Genomic DNA, 25,474 nt, shown 5'->3' with positions numbered 1-25,474 from the left:
TATGAATTATTTTATAGTTAAACAGGAGTAGAAACATAGACGCACTAAACAGTGCTAATTATGGGGCTTTTACTATAGCTCAGTGCTAGAGCATTTGCCTAACATACATGAAGGCTCTGGGTTTAATCCCCAATACCTCAAATTAAAAAAAAAAAAAATTATCAATTACATTCCTAAAGTTAGGAAGGAAATTTTCTGTGATTCAGATATTTAGTATATGTATTTACGTATGTACTGTAAAATTACTTCTGGAATTTATATACCACAAAATAAGGTAAAATTTCCCCAATCTTTTCTATTTAATATCTAGAACAGCTATATGTAGAAATGACTGATTTCTGTATTAACTGAAATTTCTGCTTAGTGTGCTTTCCTGGTTGTTGCTGAGTTTTTTTGTTGCCAAAATTTTGGAAATATTAAACTGCTCAGCTATTTACTTAAAAGAAAGTATTTTTTCTCCTTAAAATGAAAGTTTTTAAAATATCTATCTATGGTATTAATAGACACTCACTTGCAAAAATACACCAGATTAGATCTTCTAATTAATGCAGATTCTCAAAGACCTTCATTGCCATTAGACTCACATAATTGTCCTGCCTTCTTTCTTTCAGTTGAGGTAGGATTTTCTGTACTCCAAACTTGGATTACTGTATCCTGCATCTGTTTTCTGTTATGTTCAGAGCTGAAATATGGCACTGATATTTTAATACTTGGTAGATCCTGTGTTCAGCCTCCACCAGATGTATTTTAAATTACTCTGCGAAGGACTGAACAGCTATTGGGGACTGTGAGGTGTTATTTGCCCTTAGTTAACTCTCAAATACAGCTTCCTTCTTGTGAAACTCCAAATATTCATACTTCTTATATTTAAATCATATTTATGAGAGTGATAGTACATCCAAAACTTTTTTCAGTGATTCTTGGCTATATATTCATTTAAAATCTAGTTTTGTTAGTGTTTTTGCTTATTTGCTTTCAAGATCTTTGTTTTTAGTCCCTCTGCAAATCTTTGTTGCCACCTATGTACCCAGCTCCTCCTATGACCTGTGAATTCATTCACTAGTAACTAGCACTTTGCTTCCCAAAGCTTCTGAGCAGATGCAAACCCACCAGCCATTTGTCTGCTCTGTCATGGAGGCTACAGGCCAACCAACTAGCCAAAAACACAAGTGGAGCTCACTGTGCTTATGTGGTCAAATGTAATTTCATTCCTTTCTCTGTCAGGAAGCAGCCAAGGCCTCCTAACAGTAGACCTGGATTATATCTCTGGCTTTATTGTTTACAGCTTTTCTGACCCTGGAAAAGCCACTAAGCTTTCTCACTCTCCCTGGGGGCCTTGTTCCTCACGTAGGAGAGAGAAGTCCTTATGGGTAGAAAGTTCCCCTGACATGTGATGATACAAACGAGAACTCCTGGCACCATTTCTCACCATTTGGTAGTTAGTAAATGATACCTGAATCTGAATGATATATGGGCTGTTTTGGTTAGGTTTCGGTAAAGAGAAAGGCAAAAAATATCATTAAAAGCCTAGTAGCTCTGACATTGGTCCCAGCTTGCTGGAAGCAGGGGCATTTTCTTTCTGGTTGTCACTGATGGTTCACAGCCCAGGCCCTGAACAACAGCAGGCCAGACCTGGTTCCAAATCCTGGTTGCCTCATATGCTATCTCTGGGCTCTTGGGCAAGTTACTTCACCTGCATGATCTCAGCTTCTCATGCATGAAATAAAGGTGATAGTTACATGTCATAGGATTGCTGTGAAGATTGAATGAGACTAGGTATAGTTGATACTTAACAAGGAGATGGTACTTAAAAACTAAGCCCACAATGGTAAATAACTGCTCTTACTGTTTTCTTCATTATTTTAATCATCATCACCACCACCACCACCACCAGGTCTAAGAGGTTCCTTCAGGCAGGGATTTTATCTATTGGCATGGGAAGCTTTTGTCCAGCAGATTAGGAACTTTTTAAAATTGTTCAGAATTATACTTTCTAATTCTAGAAAAATAGCTAAGGACCTTTGCCTTTTTCTGATATTATATAGAAAAATCAATACCAGAAAATTTTAGTTAGCAGACAGAATTTCCAGAAAAGTAGGTTACTTGTTTGTTAATACATTTCAGTTGGATGCATTCTAAAACTTTATCCTATTCTTGTTGTCCCTTATTTCATCCTTCCAGTGATTTCTGCTTATATCTGAAGTACTGTTTATGTTCCTTGTAGGTAAACCCTTCTAATCACAGGCTCTTGTTTGAAGTATTTGACGAAAACAGATTGGTGAGTGATTCCTCATTATTGAATTTTGCTTCATTTCTTAAACACTGAATTTTTAGAGTAGCATCTTCCAAACTCGGTCTTTTGTACTTCCAACAGTTTTCATGTCCAAAGAGAAGACTATTTTTGTCCTACTCTTAATGTTTTTAATTCCAACAAACATTTGTGTGTTGCTAGGACAGAAAATTTACTTGAATATGTGTATATTTTTATTGCAGTTATTATTAATGCAAATTACTGATGATAGGCTCAGCCTAAATGCTTATGTTTTGGTTTGGGCCATACAGAATGGTAGGCAAATTTGTAAAGAGGCCATCAGGTATGTAAGCAAACTTTGTGGGGACTTTAAATGTAATTACTGTGATGTGATGCATTCAGTAGCTTATCTATGGTGATTCTCTGAGGAAATGAAAATCTGGTTAACTATATAGGAGAAAGTAAATCTATACTTAGTAATAATTAAGCTGTTTTAAAAGTTGTACTTTCTCGAGAGAGATCCTTAGAAAGTACCTTTAAAAGATCAAAAATAAGGGCTGAGTGCAGCTCAGTGATAGAGTGCTCAACTAACTTGTACAGGCTCCTGGATTCCATTTCCAACACCACCAAAAAAATAAATTAAAAAATTAAAAACCAGTAGATACACACCTGAGGCATATAACTGATAGAAACTTGCATTTTATATGCAGGTTGATATAAGAGATATGGGCTATAACTAAGATTTTATTTTCAAAATTGCTTTAAAAACAAATCTTAAAGCATTTTGCTTTCTTAGCTAATTAGAATCAAGTACCCATAACTGTGTTCCCACTGTTACACCAAACACTGTTGTGTTATGTGTAAGGCTTTACGGTACTTCAGAAGTGATATTAAAACTCAGTTATACTCAAATTTACCTTCTCTGAAACTTAGACACATTCACTAGTTAAAAGAAATGTTCTTATAAACCCTTGTTTCTGTGGAATTCAACTGAAACTCCAAAATTGAGAAGATCTTCATGTTAATAAAGTATCATCAGGAGGAGCCTTAAAACACATCATGCAACTCCTGTCCTGATAGATAAGAGGTCACTGGTCTAGATAAGAGGTCACTGGTCTGAACCTTTATAGAATTAAGCCTGTAAGTCGGGGGACATGCCAGGGTTCAACCCCCTTTCTCCTCTGCCTCAACCTGGTGTGAGGAATAGCCAGAATTTTTGCCCTTTGGTGTAGAATTGGGGAGTGTTATTTAACCCAATATGCTTGGTAGTATTCTCCAAAATAGAAAACCAAGAAATTCCGTCCTACCATCCTAGTATTTTTCCTATTAAAAATATGGGATCTGGGGGGGGGGGGGGTTGCATTTCCCTGGATGTTTTGTGCCTTGGGGTGATAATTGGTAGCATCAAGTGACTAAATCCCTTTTGTTATTTGTGTGAAGGTTCTGCTGAGGGTGCAATTCTTGCTTGTCCACCTTTCCTCCAGCCAGGACTGTAGGGATGGGGCAGTATTTAGTGTCATATAGTATAACTCACTGTAGATACAGAGGCCTCCACACGCTAATCCTTTTTCTCTGTTTTGTTGAGTAAAATAACTCTTAATATCGAGAAAGGGTCAAATTTAAAGAAAACAAATGCTTCTTGTTTGATATGTTTTAGTTTATCATTGAATATTCTTCTGAGAGAAATTCACTGTTTAAAAAAGTTTTCCATTTCCATGATCTAAAATAATGACTGTAGTTGAGATGACCTTGCCACGGATCAGAAACTATACTTTTAAACCAAAAAAGGCTTTGAATGCAAAGCTTTTTAAGAAATCTGGTGTGAATATAAACTTGATCTGTACAAATGTGTTTTATGATATTAATACTTAGCTTTGCCCCAGGCTGTCTGCAGTGTTGTTACTATGCAAAGAATGCTGGTTGGTGGTGGTGGCTTTTTTCTTTGTTGGCTATTAATCCAGTGAAGATAATGCGTGACTCTAGTAGTACTTGGAAATTGTAGCATTAAACAAACTAGCTTCCATTCTCTCAGATGATCTTTTGGCATTTAAAACTCAGGCTTTTAGAAAATGGGTTTAGATGTGTATAAATGCAGGGTTAATCCTCCACACCCTTGACTCTAGAACTGTTGACAAAGCTATGCTTTGCAGATTTTAAAATAAACTTTTTGTCATTCATTGCAGTCTGGTATTTTCCCCTTCTTAATTTTTTTTAACCCCCTCCTAAATAAACCTCTAATGTTTCTGGATCATAGAAAATACTAAGTTTGAAACACAGAATAACTAACTACAAAACTAACCAGACTAACAACAAACCCGATGACAGTTTTTTGAATGTGCCCTTTTATTTCTTAGGTCCTTTTTGGCTTACTGCAGATAGCAAGATTCCATGTTTGAATCCCAACTGGGGTAATATTGCTGACTTCCTACTGGAAAAGAGTCGGCTCCAAGCAGCATTTTTTTCTGTATGGTATTTTAAGTTAAACTACTATAGAAAACCACATGCATACCCACCTTCAATTTTCCCTGATGTTTTCTGTATGGATGTGAAGGGGTTCACCTATCTGGCATATAAGAGAATTTTCTTCAGCTGAGTTCTTTTTGTCTGGTACTTCTGTATGTGTGGATCCTATTACATGTGAGAGGCACATGTGCCCCTTTTAAATGAAAAATGTTCATAGTAGCAAGAGGCAGCCCAGATGCACAGCTGGCTGTGTAGTAAATTGTGCCCCACGAAGCTATTTTGTTACTTGTAGATCATGGTCTAATTATTTCCCACTAAAGGGACACTAATTCTGTGGGGTGTGTAATCGTATTTATAGTACCTTTTATTAGTTTGCATTCCGTCATGGTAGTGTAGTGATATCATAAATAACAGAAACATAACCTCTGATGTTTGTGAACTACCCCCTCCCCATGCAGCTAAGCTGTACTTGTCATTATTTGCGGTGGTGGGGAGGTGGGGACATACCAGTGTGTGCTTGTGTTGAGTGCCGGATCCCTGGCACCCGTTAGAGAGTCCCAGGGCTCTGAGTAGTTGGGAAAGAAATGTCCCATGAATGTGATGCGGGCAGATTTACAGCAGCACAGCTCGAGGTGTGTTTGCTGCCTCAGTAAGCTGCGCAGCTCCCCGCTGGGCCGCTGCTTTCTGACGGGACAGCAGCAGCTGGGAAGGTGCTGTTTCAGGCTCTTGCTGTTTTAAAAAAAAAAAAAAAATATGAGAGGGAGAGGGGGGAAACTGCACAGAGTCCACAAGCTGGCATTGGAGGGGGAGAGCGCGGTCATGTGGTTCTGGCCATCCTACCCTCTGTCACAGTGTAGATGAGAGCTTTTTGCTCTTATCCAATCATGCCTGGAATGCCGCTTGCCACTTGGGCTATTTCTGCTATCTGTCGCTCTTGGTGCGGCAGTGCTAACAGTTTGGCAGATGGGACACTTTTTCTTGGAGTTGGTGTCGTTGGTTTTTGACTTCTGGCAGTGCCGGGCTTGTTGTTGCCGCTCGCCCTCTCCCTCCCGGCCCCCCTGGTCACCATGGCCCATCGACTGCGGTTTCATTTTGGCTCTAGTCGCAGCAACACAGCCCCCGAGTCAGAGATCCTAGACCAGGAGAGAGAAGACGACTTTTTCATGGCATTCCACACCCTCCCGAGGAGGAGCGGCCCGCACCCTTTCGCCCAGAACGGACGGGAGGACAGTGGCAGTGGCCTACAAGAAGGCGTGGGCGCACTCAAGCGCAGCACGTCCATGTTCATCCCGCAGCTGCTCACGGGCATTGACGCCCGCCCCACCCGCAGCTCATCGGTGCAGATCTCCCTGCAGCGCAAGGCCGCTGATGGTGCCACCGACGGGTGCGGGCCACCGGAAGGCCCTGATGACCGACCCCCGAGCACTGCCTCCGACTTCGGGGACCAGGTCACCACCGCCTTGGCCACAAGAGCCTCGTCTCAGAGCAGCTCTCAGGACCCCTCACCAGGGGACACCCCCGGGAGCTCCCCTCCAAGGGCAGCCCGAGACCCAGGGCCCCAGGTCAATGGCACATGTGGCCGGCGCGTGCGATGCCCTGGTCCAGCCAACAGCACCGAGGAGGCCACCCCCGGCCTTCGCATCCAGCACCGAGCCTCCAGTGCAGATGTGCGCCAGGTGCGGCTGCTGCCTTTGGGCCCCGACGGCCAGGCAGGCCCGGCTGCGCCTGAACCCAGGCGTTGGTCCTTGCAGCATGTTCCAGATGCTTCTGGAAGCTCTGGGAAACGGTGCTTTGTCTTCCAGTTGCAGCAGCCCCAACCAGGTGCTCCAGGACTGGGCGGGGACTTCAATTTTGGCTTCACCGGCACAAAGGGCGACAGGTTGGTGAGGTATCCCCGTATTCGGCTAGAGAGGAGCACTTCTTACCCTACCCAGCCCCGAGCAGGGCGGGGGAGCCCTACAGAAGACCGAGGAGCCCCAGAGGCGCCACCTCGGGCTGGCAGGATGGCTCCTGAGATTCGTAGGACGAATTCCATGGAGAGGACTCCACAGGGTCAAGGGTGCACGTTTAAGATCAGGCAAGATCAAAACGCAGGGCAGCAGCATTTCCGAATTCTTGTTACTCGGGGACCTGATGAAGACCCCCAGGATCCCGAGGAGGAGAATACCAAGAGCCCTGCTTCCCCAGGAGCCAGTGCCCCGGTAAGTCCGTGTTTAAGTGTGCAAGTCATTCAGAAAGGAAGTTTCCTACTCAGTTTTTCTGCGGCATAATTAAAATAAACTTCATCCTGTGTTCTGGGAGTTTCCCTGTTTCTAGCCAGTGGAACCCAACGTTTGGCCCCATCCTGGAATGATGATTTGCGATTCAGTGTTTGGTAGAGATCCATGAATACTAGTTAGCCTTTTATAAAATATCTTTTCTTTAGGTCCTCAAAGTTAAAGAGCTCTGTTTTAGAAATCTAAGAAAAACTAACTCGCGCTCTCTCTCTCTCTCTCTCATTTTTCCTTTTGAATAAAAGCCTTTTTAAAAAAAATATTACTTAAAATTAGATTGACCAAAAACAAAAACAAAAAAGTCAGTGCCAGAACATGTTGATGTTAGAAAGCATTTTTAAAGCCATTTGCTAATACAGCCAGGGACAACACTTTAAAACAAAACAATCAGTTCTGATAAAAATGAGAGGGTATTATAAAAGACTCCAATTTTTCCTCTCTTAATGATTAAGTGTATATAAAGTTTGGTTCTTCCTAGTGGCCTTTTTGCTGTAGAGGATCGTGACAAGTCCTTGTTACATAATTTATTGTCTTGATTTTTGTCTCATTAGGTAATACAGAGCAAGAGTAGTGTCACTTTGGGGACAGTGAAAGATGTGTTTTTGAAGCATATTGGCTAATGGACCAAGGTTAGGGGAAGGTGTGACAGGGACTCATTAATGGTCAGGTTGCATGGCAGTGCAACTTAACACTGCCCACTGAAGTGCCCAAGCCAAGGATGCTGTGTACAGTCTGGTACGTGCCCTCCAGCTGTGCACACAAACACTTTGCCGGAGATTCTGGCTCTGCTGTGCCTGTGTTCTCTCTAGCTCCCTTTCAGTGAAATGGAACACAGAAAGACAGCTGCCAACTCCTCCAGCATATGATGACTTTGCAGCTTTCAGATTTGAGAGCAGGATGAAAACTTTAATCAGGTTTTCTTTTTACTGATAATCACTAGCCATCAAGGATTTTCTTAAAGAACAAGCACCTTATATTTTGAATTGGCTATTTTTTTTTCCCTGAACTCCATGTGATTACTAGTTGTGGGGTGTGATGATGAAATGTCTACGGGACATTTTGTTTGGATTACATCTGTGAATTGTCTTTCAAAGCAAGGGGCTGATATTACTCTAGAATTATTTGGTTCTAAACTGCTTTGCATTCAGAAATATTTGTTGCGACGTAAGTGAACTTTATCATTGATTCATCATTGTTTCTCACCATTTTGAAGGTATAATCAGATGCTAAATGCAAATGTATTTTTCTTTTCTCTCATTACATAAGTACTTTCTTTTGTTACCTCAAACCATTTTTAAGGAAATAACTTTATTTTGGTCTGAACTCATTCTGACACCTATTATACAACGATACAAATTGCAAAAGAGTTTTGATAGGATAGCAGCTTGTAACCCAACCCAAGAAATTATGATAATAGTTGTAGACCTTTTGTTCAGCACAATTCCATGTTGAACTTAGACCACCTACTACATCAAGATTGAATGTTCAGTTATATTACTGAACACTTAAATTACTTTGCAGTTCAGATGTTGAAGACAAGTGCATTTATGTGATTAAAATCTCATTTGGTGTAGGGCTTGGAGGCATACACTGGCAATTCCAGCTACTTGGGATTCTGAGGCAGGGGAATAGCAAGTTAGAGACCAGCCTCATTATCTTATCAACTTAGTGAGACCCTGTCTCAAAATTTTAAAAAATAAATAAATATCTAGGGATATAGCTCAGTGGGTAGGACACTCTGGTTAATGGTCAATGCCCAGTAACTATGGGTGGGGGGAACCTCTTTTTTAAATCTCATGTGGGGTGGAGTTCCTAATGTAATTACAAATTAAATATACCAAAAACTTTGTTATCTTACAAGTTTTTTTCTAATGTGGAAGGACTATGCTGTGGAAAGCAAATTTCTACAAAGTTACAAATATAATTTCTGGAATAAAGAGGTGGTTATGGAGAATAAATTCTATCTAGTGAATGGATTATGTATGTGTGTTTATATACACATACATATGTACATAAATTATGACAGGGTAAGCTGGTTTTATCTTAAGCAAAGCTTTTTTTAAAAAAAATAAAATCAAAACTGGTAATAAAACTATCTGTTCCATTCAGCAACTCTGTGTCTTATTCGTATGGACCCAGGGCTGTTAGGCACCGGCAGCAGCTGCCATGGCCTTATTTATCTCGAAGGAAAACATTCACTTGGGCGTCTGCAGTCTGGCTGCCACCAGACCTTTTCAGCGTTTCAAATATCTGCTGCTGGATCAGAAGGGCATTTCATTATTAAATTTGCATGAACCATCATCTAAAATCCATTACAATCTGGTTTTGGAATGATATGGGAAATCTTTTTTTGATTTGATAATACCTTTCAGGATTCCTTTTACAAATGTGTTCAAATTTCATAAGTTGCGCCTTAGATCTTACTACAAGATTAAGTTGCTATGTGCTTTTATCTGTCTTTACCTTTTAGACATTCTGCCATGACTAAATCTAAGATGCAACATGACTCCAAAAACTGAACCAGCTAGATTCTTAGAAAAAATACAGGGGAACCTATGTGATGATAGATTTCTACCAGGTCAGCCACCATCAGTAAAGCTGAATTGGTTCTTCCAGTCATCAGTGATAATCAGCTAAAATAATTCAGAAGTCTTAAATGCATGATGTTATTTCAATGTTATTTCAATGCATGATGTTATTCCTAGTCATTTAACAAATAACTTAGTTGTCTTAAATGAGTTCTTGGATTATTTGGTTTGATTATAAACCTCTTAACTGCCTTAGAGTTATTCTGAAAAAGCTGGGTCAACCTTTAATAGCATGTGTGCCCCCTTTGGACACTGTCCTGTGCATAATAACTGCTAAGCTTTGCATTTTACAAGCCTGGGGAGCCAGTTTTCTAATTCCATTAATATTATTAAGTGTTTAAAGGTCTACTGTGTATTTTACACTAGTTAATTGAAAAGTTTTACATACTGTCACAATTTGTTGCTGACACAAGAGTTTTCAAGGTAAATGGAGGAAGGAAGACCCACAGGGTAAAACCAAGAATTATCACACCTACTTCCCACACTAATAGGAAGGCAGTGTCCTCTCCATTCCTTCCCTTCCAGGTGCGCTGAGCTTTCCAGTATCCTCAGTGGGCATATGTTTTGGAGAATAAATTCTATCTAGTGAATGGGTTATGTGAGTGTGTGTGAGTGTGTGTGTGTGTGTGTATGTGTGTGTGTATATATATACACACATAAATTATGACACAGTAAGCTGTGTTTTTATTTGGAGGGAATTTTAGTTTGAGTGTTTCAGAAAATATACATATAGTAAGATATATATATGCCTATGCATAATATACACATTTATAATCATATATACACATGTAATGCACACATGTGAATGTATAATAAACACATGTATGAATGATACATATGTGACTGATACATAAATGATCTATGATGCACACATATGTAATAGATAATGTACATGTGTGTATGCATAATACATGCATGCAATGCACACCTATATGTATGATATACCTGTGAATAATACATGTATGCATAATAGACATAATAGGCACACATATGTATGATGCACATGCATGTCTAATATACATATGTATGAAAGATACTCGTGTATAATAAACACATGTATAACAATGCATGCATATGCTATACATGTATATAAAATAGACACATGTACGTGTAGTAGACACATGTATAACGCATATTTATATAATGCACACACACATTTGCATGATTTAAAAAAGCATGGCTTCAACAAGCAGTTTTAATGCTTCTTGGGATGTGACTTTTTGCTGAAAAGTTTGGAGGTAACTCATTTTGATACCATGCACCACTGATCTAATGGAGGAGATGGTTTTGGGGACCCAAAAAGCAGCTTTGGCCAATTACTGGCTTTGGGTCCTTGGGTAGCTACTCCCTTTTCAGTCTAATGAGAACAAAATGTCCAGTTTTCAGGGTTCCTTCACCAAAAACCAACCAACCAAACCCAGCTCCTGGGTTGCTAGCCAGGCTTAGTTAGGTCTGAATGAGGCAGCATCTATAGCAGCACCTGGTCATGGGCTAAGCGTGCAAGTCCTTACCCTACAAAGTTAATCAGGTTGGCTTGAACAGTTTTTGATCCTCATGGCATTAAACACAAGGACAGCATGCATTTATGAAATGTTAACTATGAAATGTTAACTTTAATAACCAGCTTTGATGTCTTTTCTGCCACCCTCTGGTCATTCATCTTTGTCCTTGACACTGCCCTGTGGTGATGTCGTCCTTGAAAAGAATTGACTTGTGAGCTATGCTTCGTAGAAGCGGATCATTGAGAATATTTGCAATATTAATATTTTGAAACCTGAAAAACATTTAAACTGCATTTCCTACATAGATTTACCATGTTATTTTGCTATATATAATTGGTTTCCAGTGATTTAGGTTTTCTGTATGAAATTTTTACATCATATGACTTAAACACAAGGAAGATATGTGGGGAATATGCTTTATTAGATTCTTCCAAAGGGTTTTCATAAATGTCACAGCTGCTTTGGCCACACCTGGAGGCAGAGTTCTTGGTCATTGAAATTTCCAATTTTATTATACATATCAGTAAGAAATTTTCTGTCCCTACATAATGGTTAACAAGACCAGAAGGAATTTATTCTGTGCCAAAATCATTTTAAAATTTTATAAGTGTTGAATGTTTCTGAAGTTGATGGATATTTTTGTGTAGTCAAGCCTAATCCAAGTAGTAATGCTACTTGTGCCAACTTCAAAGATCAAGCAGACTTTTAAATAAAAATAATTGCATATTATTATTGGTAAGATAAATTAGCCTAAAGACTTTTTTTTTCCTTTTAACTCTTAATTACACCGCCAAGACATTTGCAAAAGGAAAAAATAAAATTCATTGATGGTGTTGAAACTGTTGATTCAGTGCATGGGTACCAGAATATCTGTTTCTTTTGCAAATGTCAAAAGAAGCTTGGGAAAACCCAATCCAGAATTAGCTGGTGATTATTCAGAGCGTTGTTTTTTTTTTTTTTTTTAATTGTATCTGCCATCTTCTAGTTCTTCTAATTCTCACCAAGCAGCATAGCATTTATTTCTTATCCTCTGTAAGAGAGCACACCAAAACAGAGCCCACCTGCCCTGTATATTCCTCTCCAGATTGAGAAATTGAATAGGACTAAAAGGATGGAGTATAGAAAATATTAGCTAAAATATTTGAGTTTCTGGACCAAAGGAGAGTATGGAAAGGTTTTTAGGAACAATCTTGACTCTGTGTAGCATGAATGCATAATATTCTCAGTGGAATTTTCTTTAAAAAAAAATAATCTCATAGTTATTCTGCTGTTGCCTACTTGGGCAGCCTGGGATACAAAGGAAGATAAGTAAATAGGTGTGACAAGTGACCTGTTGTGAGTGGGCCTGAAGGTAAGTCCCTGATGGCCTGGCTGTTATCGTGTTGTGTCCTGAGTCTGAGTGTCCCTAGGATAACCGTATTATAACAGGAAGTTTAGTTTTCAGGATGGAGGAGGGGAGTAGATTAAATTTCAAGAAGCCTGCTTTTTATACATGGCTCATTTTAGCAGCGTAGCCTGTTCTGACACTTCTGAATCAAGTGTTTAAATCTTTCCGTGAAGGCCATGAAATGAAGGTATCAGCAGCTGGAAGGAAGGAGCCCTGCTTCCTTGGGTTTTGACAGTTGTTGCTACATTTTGAATTCAGTTACTTTACATCAGTTCCTTCAGTGCCTGCCCAACCTACCTAGTTCTTTGAAACCATTCTACACGTGTGTGAATGTTAATTATTATGCCATGTACTCGGGAGAATTGACAAAACTCTGCCAGGTAGCAAGAGACCAAAAATTTCCCAGGAAGTTCTGCCTTTCCCAGGTCCCTAGAGTTACATGGCCAGTTTTTATAGATTACAGCAAGTCCAGTGGCTTTTACTTCCCCATGTAGCAACTTTGAGGCATCTGTTGCCAGCCCTGGGGCATCCTTCATCTTGTCTACCTCTTTCGGGGAGGTCAGGTTGGCCAGGGTCTCAGTAAGCTTGAAACTCCTTGATGATTCAAATAGTTCCTGATAGGTTTGAAGTCCCTTTCTATAGGTCAGTCAAGAATTGTACTCTAAAACATAATTAGTGACCCATATGTCATAATTGATTTGTTTCCTTGAAAGACTTCTTTTAAAGGTTCATAATCATAGGCCTTGAGAGTTTTTCTCATATTCTTGTAAAATGCAGGACCAGGCATTTACCTCTTGATGAGGAGGAAACAAATGACTTTGGTCCAGATTTTTACAATTGAGTTGAGTAGAAAAGTTGAGATAGAATAGAAATATAGAAACGTACTTTCTAAACCCCAACCCAAACTACCTACCACTTCTTCAAACCTGGGAGGTTTTTGTTGGTTTTTATTGTTTTAGTTGTGATGTAGGCAATACCTATATTTTTAAAAATATTTTAAGATGTCGATGGACCTTTATTTATTCTTATATGGGGCTGAGGATCAAACCCAGAGCCTCACATGTGCTAGGCAAGCATTCCGTCACAGAGCTACATCCTGAGCCCCCAAACGTGGGAGTTTTTCCAGGCTAAGAGTTTCATTGCAGAACTGACTTATCCCCTGGCTTTCTTAAGGAATGTGGTCCCCAGTTGAACACAGTAAACTAACAGAATGCTCTGGAATTCTTTGGTATCAACTTCCCTGTGAGTTAAAATAGTTGAAGCATAGTATTTGATATGATTCTTATTAAAGATATACTAAATTGTGACATAGCTATAAACATTTTAATTTGGTTTCAATATTTAAAGTGACTTAACCACTTTATTAGTAGAAATTGTTTTTTAAAAAATCATTATCCAGTGCTGAATACACCCATCAGCATGTATTATTGGGGAGCCCAGATGCCAAGGCTCAGGATGCCTTGTGCCTGCACCGAAATCACATTAGCAAAAGGTATGCCTGCTTTCCATCCCATAGGATGGCGGTATTCTCCAGCTAATGTATGCAGGAGTCGTTTTTTATTTTAATTTCATAAAATAGAGTGTTGAGTTGCTTTGAATTGTTATGTATTCCAGTTCCTTTAATTTTAAACATGAAAGAATATGAAGGTATAACTTTGGCAACATAGGGGATATTCTTTTTGTCTCAAATATCCAATAATTTTAATAACTGCTGCATGTGAAGTGTTGACCTTCTTGATAGTGAAGACATAGACATTTGGGAACCTGGTTTGTAGAGCTTTCAGGCTCACAGACAGCTGAATTTGTGAGGCCCATCCAGAGAAAGCCTTTGTTCCTGGGAGCAGGCTCTAAGCAAGCCTGACACCCAACAGGCAGCGAGTGACAGACTGCTTTCACACTGGCCAGAGAGGCAGGAGTGATGTCATGGAATTTGGAACTCCATCCTGAGAGAGAACCAGATTTGTCTCAGTGGGGTCAATAAGAGAAGCCCTGATGGAGGACTGAAAGTAGAAGTGACTGCCAGAGATGTGGTGACTGTGTTTGCCCAAGAATTGCCTTGTTCGTGATTAACAGGTATCATGAAATCATTTTGTACTGTGAAATGTCACTGAAGAATTTTTGGGTGTAGTTTTCGGCAAGAATACCCCTCTGCTTTTCATCCGCTGGTTGCAGTCTTAGATGAATTTCTTTCTTGCCGGCACCCTCTTCAGAGATGATCTGTACATGCCTGCCTGGGCTGGGTTGAGCAGCAAGAGATACCAGCACTCAGTTCCTGCCATCGGATGGCGTAGCAGATAACTGTCACCTTTATTGCAATATCGTACTGTAGGAGCATAACTCGAGCAGAGATGAGCAAGCTTTCCTTGTAGGATTGACAGTTCACTGTTTATGTGCAGTCGAGAATTTATCCTGAAGGACTAAAGAAATGAATATTTTAAATACTTCCTGCAGTTCTTCTTGTTTTTAATGACATTTATATAAGAAAATACTGATCTTTGCCCTGCATTAGGATGTGGGAAATGTTATCTTAACTATTTAGAGTTCATATATTTAAATCATATGCATTTAGGTTGAACAACAACAACAAAACACCTCGCCAAGCGTCAAATTAAGTTCATGGTTAAAATTTAAAAATTTTATTTAAAATGTGCAACATCATAGAATAAGAAGCAGTTAAAATTGAAGGATGGTAAAATCCTAACATTAGAAGCAGGAAAGGAAATCACAAAGAAAAGTTGGACAGGATAAGCCATAGAAAAATATTAGACTTCTGAACTATGAAAAAGGAAAACAATAGTTGTTTTTCTCAATATTATTGAATTTCTCATATAGTATCTTTTGGTACCTATAATTCTATATGCATATTTTTGCCAGTGAATTCTTATCTATGTATTAAAAGTTCTAGTAAATACTATAAAAATGCTGAGCTTCCCTACGCTTCTGACTTTCTCATCCCTGTTCTAGGAAATATATGTGTGTCAGGAACACAAGGATAACAATGGAGGCAGAAAAAACCAGCTCTAACTTGCACCTTTTGCACCTTTTATGTTACAAAAACAAACATAATAAAAATGTAGAATTAGAGAATGAAAATAGTATACTGAAATTGCCAGTGACAGTATTCATGGATATGACTTCAAAAGGATTTTTAAACATTTAAGGTCAATTATAGGTTCTAAAACTCCTGAGTTTTGAAATAAAGTGAATTGAAACAAAGTTACAAATCTAGGCAGAAGCCTTTAAGATGTTTATTCTCTGCTTTAAGGTAGGTTTGCTTTCCATAAAGCAGACAGATGGAAAGAAATCTTTTTCAAAGTACCAGCTGCTATTACATTGGCTTGATGATTGTGCAGTAACATCCAGGTCTAAACCGTTACACATTTTTGAAAAATGAATGCCCTTTCGGTCTTTCCTTCAATGTATCTGTCACCTAGAATTTTAAAAATTTGAAATTCTCATTTCAGCTCATACATATATGGAATAGGTCAACTGGTATTTGATGTGTCACATTGTTTTTACTTACAAAAACCCTACTGTCACAAGAATATGCTTCTCTGAAGTTTATATAATTATTTAAAATATTCTAATTGTCAGGAATTAATCTCCTGCATTTATATTGCCACTTAATCCTGGAGCTAAAATTTTTTAAAACATCACCATGTTTCATATTTTAAAATCAAGAGCCATAAGAGACTCATATTCTTTGAATGAAGGCCCATGGCCTGGTATAATGCTAGAATCACTTGCGAAAATATAACTGAGAAAGTTCCCAAGGAATTGGAGGCTTTGGGTCTCTAAGATGACCTCTGAAAAAGAGGTTAGCTGTTTCATGGCAGGGAGATGTTGGACATTTTAAACTTTGGAAGGGAGTAACTAGACTCTGGGGGGTGTGGGGCTCATTCCTATCCCCAAGAAGTGGGTTATTTTGTGGGAAAACAGGAGCCATGCACAAACGAGCTGTTGTCTCCAGTGGTTTGCTGGGCCCAGAGAGCCTTGATCTAACCCAAGAACAGGAAAACCAGAAAACAATACTGGCCAAATGGAGGGTGCCCAGGTTACACTGCAGCAAGGACTCTGACTTAGCCATAATCCAGTGAAGGTCTTTCTGCAACTCTCCAGAAGCCAGACTTACCGAAGAAGCTTGGAAAAGGGGACATAGAAAGAAACAAGAAGGACATAGTTGCTTAATCTAGAAAAATACCTTGATCTAGGGGAGTAAAAAGCTTAGGGTCTTTTCTCATCAAGCACTAAAGAGGGGTATGCTTTTTGAAAGAAGATTGTGTTGTATGTATGTGTGGTTTTAAGTGAAAGAGAAATCTGTAGTTGGACCCTTCCCCACTCACTAGTACCTCTGTATTGAAGAACAGCCCTCCTCTGAAGAGCTCGGGCAATGAAGTAAAGATAGATCCTACCCGAATGCCCATGTCCTCAGAAAGGAGCAGAGAGAACCTGGGTGGTTTGAGGTGTTAATGATCTATTCCAGTGCCTGTGTATTTTGGGTGTCTGGGTGAAGGAGATGATCATGTGATTCTGGCTCATGCAATCATCATATTTATTTAAACCCTGCCTAAAAATCCCCCTGTTGAGCTGGGCGTGTAGCTCAATGGTAGAGCACTTGTTAAGTACGCACAAGGCCCTGGGGTCCATCCCCAGCACAGGGGGGAAAGTCCTCCTTTCTCATAGAGGAAACTTTTTTTTTTTTTGGCTGCTTGAACAAATGGGTGGAACTTCCCTGGGTGGCCCTCTGGAGATCCATCAGACAGCTCCATAGATGATGTATAGAGAGTTACTAAAGGAATTTGGTGAGCTCCCAACTGCCTGCCAGGTCCCTTGCCCCATTCTGGGTTCACAGCAGTGAATAGAAGAAACCTGCCTCCTTGTAGCTTACATTCTGGTAACGGGGAGGCAGGTGAACAGAATAAGTTGTGAGAATTACTGTGAGACGAGGAAGAGAGTTAGAGAATGGGGGTGGGGGCTGTGGAGTGGGCCAGGTTGACGCTTACGTGGGAGAGCCACAGACGGCCTCCCTTAGGTGATATGGGCAGGCCGAGAGGATGGCCAGGAGGAAGGAGATCATGGCTGACTGAGGGATGGGTGAGTGCAAAGGTCTTGCACTTCTCTGTGCCTAGAAAGTAGGAGGAATGGCAATGTGCTGGAGCTGGAGTTGGGTGGACAGGGACAGAGGTGCAGCTCTGGAGGAAGAATGGTCCTGGGATGTCCAGGTCAGAAAGGCCCCTGTGGAGTGGTATGGGGCAGAAGGGAACAGGAGGGGTTTGAGCAGAGGAAGGACAGACCACACTGGCCACCATACTGATGGGGAAGGCAACACAGGAGGAGTTGGGAGCCAGCAGGAGAGGCTATTGTAGTAGGTCATTTTGCCTCAAGGGTGGCAGAGCCTGGTCCCTGGTCTGTGCTGTGCACGCGCACTCACACACACATTCCCCTGGATGCCAGGGATAATTTGCAGTTCTCTCACCTTAGCTCTTAGCCTGTCTTTTTCATGTTGCAATGCCTAGAAAATGGGAAGCTTTTGTGCTCCCTAAGGAAGGGTTATTTCAAGATGCTTTCTGCTGCTTGTGTCATGCCAGGACGTGGGTGGATGTATTTTTATAGCTTTGTACCAGAGAGTCTGCTTCTGATTTGCAGATTGCATTTATTATAAGACATATTGTCCATTGATGAATAATGTGTGGGCTACAAAGCAGATCCACAGCTTTTAAAATAGCTCATTTATCCTGCAAGCTTCACCCTGAGAGAGGCAGACCTTTTTGGGGTGTTTCCTGAGGGCAAGGTTTTTGCATGTTTTCCTTAGATCGTGGGGTCATTGGATTTTGTCTCCTGGTTTGTCATGCAATTTCTGCATTGGCAGAGGATGTGAGGATGAGCACATGCACACAACCTCAGTTATGGAGAAGACATGAATAGAGGTGGGCAAGGGAATTTTAAGTCACTGCTAAGGAAACAGGTGCTCCTTTGTCTCAGCTGCTGAAGATTTTCCTTGTAATATAGATTTAAACAAAGGAGAGGAGCAGACATCACCCTCTGGATTGAAGTTCTGTGGGCGTCATACAGTGGCTACAGACAGGTCTTCCTCAGATTTCCTTGAACTGAAGAAATGAGGCTTGTGCAGAGGTTCTGCATTTGGGCTGCAGGAGGGTTTCCATGAGGGAGGGGAGGAGAGTGGTCCTTCCAGCTCACAGGCACACCAAGGTCTTGGGCAGAGAAGAGCATTAAGAGACTGAGATCCTCCCGTACCACGCCTGAACCTTCAGCTCAAGGGATCTTCCCTTGCTCACCGGAACCTCTCCAAAAATTGTTTTGCCTTTTGAACAGGTTTCTTTTTTGGCCTGTTATGTTGCAATCTTCTGTCAGTGGCCAGGTGACATGTGCTGGAATGTTGGTGTGTGTTGCCAGGCACAACAGATGCAGGAAGATTTGGCTAAAGTGAGGAAGGGGGGAAGAAGTGGGGAGGGAGAGTGGGAGGCAGTGTGTTTGGGAGGCAGCAGTAGTGAGATATCTATAGAATACAGATCCAGGTTTAATAAGTCATTGCCTCTCAAGATGGCAGGCCCATGTACATATTTCAGAGTATTGAAGGGCTTTTTGGTTTCCCCACCCTGCATTCAGAATGGTGTTTAAATGGTTTGATGGAGCAGAAAGGATTAAGTATTAACCTTCTGCCCCCTGCAAGTCACTGGTAGTCAGACTTTTTATTTCATTTTAATTTATTGATATTTCTGCCAATTAATAGGTTGAACTGTTAGTGAAATAGAATCTAACAAGGAGTGCAAAATGGATAAAAGTAATTTTACTGATTTTGATTGTCCTGCCATGATGAAATTTCTCGGGGACAGAGTGGATTTATTGATTGTGGAGGGGAGAGGGTGCATGCCACCAGGAGGTTCCCTGGGTGACACTGATATGCATCAGGGCTGAGAATGACTAGCTTAGGTTGTTAGTGGCATCAACTTCTTAAGAATCTTTTGAGTGAAACTGTTGGTGCAGATACTAATTCTGGAGGCTACTCTTGTGCCTCCTTCATCACCACCAACTCTACATTTTGTAGAGTTGGGCTGCAGGAGGGTTTCCATGAGGGAGCGGAGCGGTCCTTCCAGCTCACGGGCACACCAAGGTCTTGGGCAGAGAAGAGCATTAAGAGACTGAGATCCTCCTGTACCATGCCTGAAGTAGTACCTCTTGCTGCCTCTTAAAAAATGAGCTGTTTATTTTGTGGCTCAGTGGTCCACAAAATAAATTTCCATTCAGGTGAGCTTGGACAATACCTATGCATTCAGAGCAACAGAGTGTTCCAGTTGAGTTATTTGCAAAATATAAATAAAAGAGCTTATGTCCCAAAATAGCATAGGAATGAAAGGATTAATTTTCTCCTCAGTTTCAAACTGCAAGAAGTCAGTAAAAGTGGGATTCCAGTTCTAGCCGTGGCAAGACCGGTCTATCCTGTTACAGCTTGTGTGTGCAAATACCTTTTCTCCAAGTAACTAAAATATCTTCCTGCTGCAGATATTAGCTGAGTGCATTTTTGTGGCTTTTGAAAACTCCACTTCTTGAAAGAGGTGGCCACTTGTCAGATGGTCATGAATTTCAGAGAAGGGTCAAGAGGTAATTTCTTATAGTATTTAAAGAAGAATATTAAAAATGAAAAGGACAAAAAAGGGTTCCTGGGTCACTTTTTAGACTATAGTATGGTCACTTGTCCAGGGGCACACAGGAAGATGGCCGCAGAGCTTGGACCTCAGGTGGCCTGATGCCCGAACCATAGCTCTTCTTGGGGTTTGTTAAGTAGAGCCAAATCTAGGTCATGTTGAGTTGTCTGCAGGTGAACTTCCCAGGGACAGCTTGTCTTTCAGATTGGCCAATAGTTCACATCGTTCAGTTGCTCTCTTTCATGCCTTCGTAAGTAGAACACCCCAAGCACATCCAGCAATCTTCTGAGTCACCGTCACCCTCGTAGCCATGGTCTGTTGTGAGCACTAGTCATTCCTCATGTAAACAAGGACTGTGATCATGCTGCGGGGCCTGATGAGGTGTGTGTGGGGGGGTGTCTTGCTTCTTCATTGACCTTCTCGGACCCCTGTGATCCTTGGGATGTGAGCTGCTGATGGCTGTCTTCTCATTTCTCTTGCTCATCAGAGACCACCTCCCTCCCTCACCTGCTGCTTTTCCTGTTAAAGACTCAGAAGGTCTTAACATTGCTTATAAAGTCAGAGGCCAAGGGCTTGGTAGTTACCTTCTTGAGTGAAGTACTTAATGATCTGCCTTGTCTTCCTTCCCTATCTCTTTGCTGACTTACCCTTCTTTGTCCTTTTGAAGCATTTCTAGACTCAGATTATTATAAGATTGGATCTAAGAATTCAATGGCATAACGTATGCCAAGTGCTTAGTGTAATACCTGGCACACATTGATACTTACTAAATACTAGCTGGTTCTGTCTCTAAAAGAGAAGATGAAAGTTCTTTGGGGATCTGATACATAGTAAGTCTATCTTTGAGTATCTACCAGAAGACACATTATAATTTTTTATTACCATCTGGATTTCACCCTTATCCATACAGGGTTAGTGAATTTTCTATTGTACTGTTAAGGCAGAGCCATGAAAAAAAAAAATCAATAAAAAGTGTTCTTAAAAAAGATTTTATGATTCTCTTGACTACCAGGCATCAGCAACTTTTATTTTTATGACTTTTAAGTTAAATAACTTTGAAGGCTTTAGTGGTTTAAACCTTAAACAAAGATCACTTTTGGTAATGACTACCTTTTCTCTGAATACATTTCTCAAAAAGATTTTATTAAAAATTATTATTAAACCCAAATGATATAATTTAAAAGTTATCCTTTTGGGTGAAATTAGGGAAAAAATTTGAGGATTGTTTTAAGTAACTTATAACTAGTAACCTTTTCCAAGAAGATTTAGGTCTGTATAAATCATGAAATTATAAACTAAGACATGTGGATGATTGTGGGTGATTGAGGGTTGGCTTATCACTGGTTTTCTTACTATACATACCAGCTGTACACTTTGCTGTGACATAGGATCAAAGTATAGGAATTGAGTAGTTTCCCTCATTATTTATTTGTGTGGTGCTAATAATTTTATTAAAATGTACATCTCACTTTTCAGTTTGTATGTTTTTCCAACTTAACACTAAATGTGCTTCTTTCTATCACTGAATTTCAGGAGTATATTAATAAAGCCTATGTAGAGAATTAGCTGCTAATTTTGGATGTGCTTGAAATGAGATTTTCAGCAAATTACACCTTCAGACATGGGACAGTAGTCTGTTATGGATTGGACATCATCCCTGGTATGTGGAGATAAATTCAGTTTTTCTGAAAAATTGAAAAATTTATTGATTTCCCCCCCACACACATATTAGACTTTAAATACTTTTCAAAGAGTCAAAGTGTTCCATAGAATCATGGAAAATTTTTCTACCAGATTTATTTCATGTAGAGTTTACAATATTTGGGTTTATTGGTTGGGAAGATTCTAGAAAACAAATCTTTACTGGTAATGAATTTTCTAATTAAACAGTAAATATAAATATTTATTGCTAACTCTAAAGAGTAGGTAATAGCTATTCAGTGGTATTGATGGAGGGAATTAGTATCTAATTGAGTGCCCCCACCATACACACACACGCTCGCACACACGCGCACACACACACACTCTCTCTCTCTCAACAAAAAAGAATAAACGTTAAGTCTAGAAAGATCGGTGCCCCTCCTGCCCTTGCTGCTTTGTAGGCAGGAGTGAGTCAGCTGACACGTCTGAATTCCTCTTCCATCCCAGGCACTGTGTGTGGTTCTGGAGGTGCAGGTAAATGAGACAGCTGGGGCCCTGGTCCTGATGGGGCTCAGAGCCTTGTTGTGGTTTTCATGAATAACACAGATGCTGATAAGTGGAATAACCACATGCACATTTTCATCCATGTGCCTAGGAAGTCAACAGGAAGCTGAGGTGGAGGAAGTCAGAGGGAGGCCTCTCTGGGGGAGGATGGTAAGGAAATGTCCCTCTCAGGCCCCACTTGCAGGCTCAGGCCTCCTGGGTGAGAAGGTGTGGCCCTGACCCATCCTGTGAAGTACAGCTGTGAGGACACCCCCGAGGTCACTGCAGGGGAGACGGGCATGTTGGAGGAGCTGAAAGGGATCATCCGCGGGAGTGAAGAGGGGCACCAGGATTGTTCTTGCTGGAGAACACGTCCACCTGGCCGCTGGTGAATAACGTGTGGTGCCTTGATAAGAAATTTGTGTGAATTGACTTCTCTGAAGCTCGGGGTGGGGTGGGGTGGGGCTTTGGAACCTTAAAAGTATCCGAAACATTCATGTTTCCAGAGGAAAAAGAAAGGCTAGAATCTAATCCCTCCTTTGGCATTTTAGAGTCTCTTCTTCTCATTGCTCTCTCTCTCAAATGATAGGAGACTGCTTTCTGTTTCCCCTTCAAAGTCTGGGCCATGTGACTTGCCTCTATTGGGTGAGGTCTCAGGCAGTGCAGCATGTGAGGCCCTAAAAATTTCTTTATACTCCTTAGGGTCCATCTTCACTTTTGAAATATTTAGCACAGGAGTTGAAGTTCTTTGGTTGTTTTGTTTGTTGTTATTCCTTTTTTGGACACCAATGTTATGCCCACCCTATAGACCCTGCATGGCCATTGACAATCTGCTGTTGCAGATTGGATTCTGTATAATAGGCTGGGCAGATGGACTTAGCCATTCTGTGAGCTCTAACCGTGTACGTTTGTTTGTTTCAGACCAAAATTCTTAAGGCTGTATGATCTTTTTTCCTTTTTTTTTTCCTGGCCTTAAGACCGTGGTTAGAGTTGGAATTCATGCATTAAAGATGGGAAGAAAGCACAGCAGAGAACAGAGGCCACACGGTTTTCCCCCTCCATCCCTCCTCTGTCAGGAGGTGGTGGAGTTTTGTCTCCCCTTCCCCTGTCCAGGCTGGCCTGTGACTGCAGTGGAAGGGATGCGGGGCTGGGTTTATGCTTGGTTTTTAAAAGGTCTGGCAGCTTCCATTTCCTGCCTTTGGAAATGCTTGCCTTGGGGAGCCAGCTGCCACAGAAAGTGGCTCAGGTCAGACACAGAAAGAGAAGTTCCAGTGTTCCAACCATCTCCACCAACACGTCAGGTGAGGGTCACCGTCTTGGGTCTTGCAGCCTGGTCTCCATGTAACTGCTGTCACCCAAGAGACCACCCACCTGCCCACTGGTGAGAGATAGTAAATAGCTGTTGCTATTTTAAGCACACTAGATTTGGGGGTGGTTGGTTAGTGGCAGTTAATCAAAAGAGTCAGTGTCCTTAACATTCCATCCTGAGGGATTTTGACTCTGCCTGCTCAACAGAGCCCACACCTGTAGGTGAGCCCCAGAGCGTGGGGTGTGGAGCGCCTGCACAGCTGTTTTCCCGGAAGCTGGAGGAGGGGAGCCACGCACAGGATGGGCAGACGGAATAGCTCAAGGGTACACTTGGTGGAGACAGCTGAGAAACAGCTGCACTGGCCTAAGTGAGTCCAAAGAGTGGGTGTTTTGTTATCAGGAATAGAATGTTTCAACTTTAAAATAAAGATACACTAAGTTTTTATTCATCATATTCTTAGAAGTTGCGAAAGAGTTCTTGGTCTAGGCCTGCTCCAAGGTCTAGTCCTCTGTTAATTTGATCTGATCAGTGGATGGGGATCAGTGGATGGGGAAGGACGACTTCCCAATGGTAAAGAATGCTTTAGCTTAGGTTGCTAGTCTTATTTTTCTCCCCTGTCAAAGATCCGGCAAGAGATTGTGTCCTGTGGGCCATGTGTTTGGTAATACTTTTTTTTATCTGTAGGTACTAATAATTTGATTCATGTAGTATCTGATTAACTAAACTTGCTATAAAGCACAGTCTGTACTTGTGTACCAAGTCATAGTAAGCAGACCTACATACTTTAATATTTTTTTCATATCAAGTGATTGACCACCTACATTTATCCCATAAACTACCCCCGCCCAATTTTTTTTTTTCTGACAAGCATAGAATTACATTTTTTGAGTACTTTGGAAACCCACAAAGACCAGGTGCTGTATCCTGAGGATGCGGGGGTAATGATGTCCTCTGCAATGAATACTCCAGCTGTTTAGTCTACTCCTCCAGGTGCTCTGGCCTTCCCTCCATGCGGGGGTGCTACCCATGACCAGCCATTCCACAAGGCCACCAGAACAGCCTGGGGCCATGCTGCACCTGTTACCTGGAGTCTTGTGGGTCAGAGGCACCGCCTTTGGAGAAGGATGGAATGGATGAGGCAGAAAACACCCAGCCCTGGCTGCACAGTAGAGCTGCCTTCAGGCAGTGAAGGCGAACAGCGGCAGGTGCTGGTTCTAGGTGGATCTTCAGGAAGCTCAGGTACAGTGTCTTTTCCCTCCTGTGTGGACTAGTGCCAGCAGAAATAGCTTAAATCTTCGGATACTTTTGACACTTTATAAACCTAATGTCTTATTGAGCAGTCTTTTGCAAAGTAATAACAAGAAAAAATTAGTATGGCTTTTAGTTTTGTATGCAGTTTTAAAAACAGCCTGCTTGCAAACTGGGAGGGCAGCTCACAAAATACATACCAGAAAAAAAAGTGGGAGGAGAGGGAAAGACAGACCAGCCTACTATAGTGCAGTAAAGAAACAAAACTCTTGGTTTAAGGGCCATTTTCTTCTACTGACATTTTCCGTGTTGTGTGGTCACTTGACTTTTTGAATCTACTTCCTTACTTTACTTGTAAGGCGACAATGCTTGCAGTGTTCTATAAGGAATAAATGAGGTGACTTTAAGATCGATGAAAATGCTAATGTGTTTTACTAAGTGTGATTGATTGTATTGTAGTGTTATTGATGATAAAATGCTTATTAGAAGCAGTTAATATTTACCCCTACCCGCCCAGGCCACACACAGGACTGACCTGAGGAGGATTGAAGCCTAAGTAAATAAGGCCACAGGATATCATGATGGTCTTCAATCTGAACCATGCG

General features: G+C 41.0%; 1 protein-coding gene across 6 annotated transcripts in view; it reads left to right on the top strand.

Moving 5' to 3' along the window:
- The window catches only part of Nedd4l (NEDD4 like E3 ubiquitin protein ligase), a 304,979-nt gene that overhangs the window by 168,172 nt on the left and 111,333 nt on the right, over positions 1 to 25,474 (top strand). For 4 of the 6 annotated variants that reach the window (XM_076836528.2, XM_076836527.2, XM_076836526.2 and 1 more), the window contains exon 1: positions 5,660 to 6,915. In XM_076836528.2, coding sequence (XP_076692643.1) covers positions 5,782 to 6,915 — 1,134 coding nt within the window. In that variant the 5' untranslated portion in view covers positions 5,660 to 5,781. Of the gene's footprint in view, positions 1 to 2,224; positions 2,279 to 5,659; positions 6,916 to 25,474 lie in introns of those variants that run through there. The other 2 variants (XM_076836530.2, XM_076836529.2) reach the window with 1 other exon arrangement.

The sequence above is a fragment of the Callospermophilus lateralis genome, chromosome 17 (assembly GCF_048772815.1).
Source record: "Callospermophilus lateralis isolate mCalLat2 chromosome 17, mCalLat2.hap1, whole genome shotgun sequence".
NCBI classification, from domain to species: Eukaryota; Metazoa; Chordata; class Mammalia; order Rodentia; family Sciuridae; genus Callospermophilus; species Callospermophilus lateralis.
This window is presented reverse-complemented; position numbering and strand designations above follow the sequence as displayed.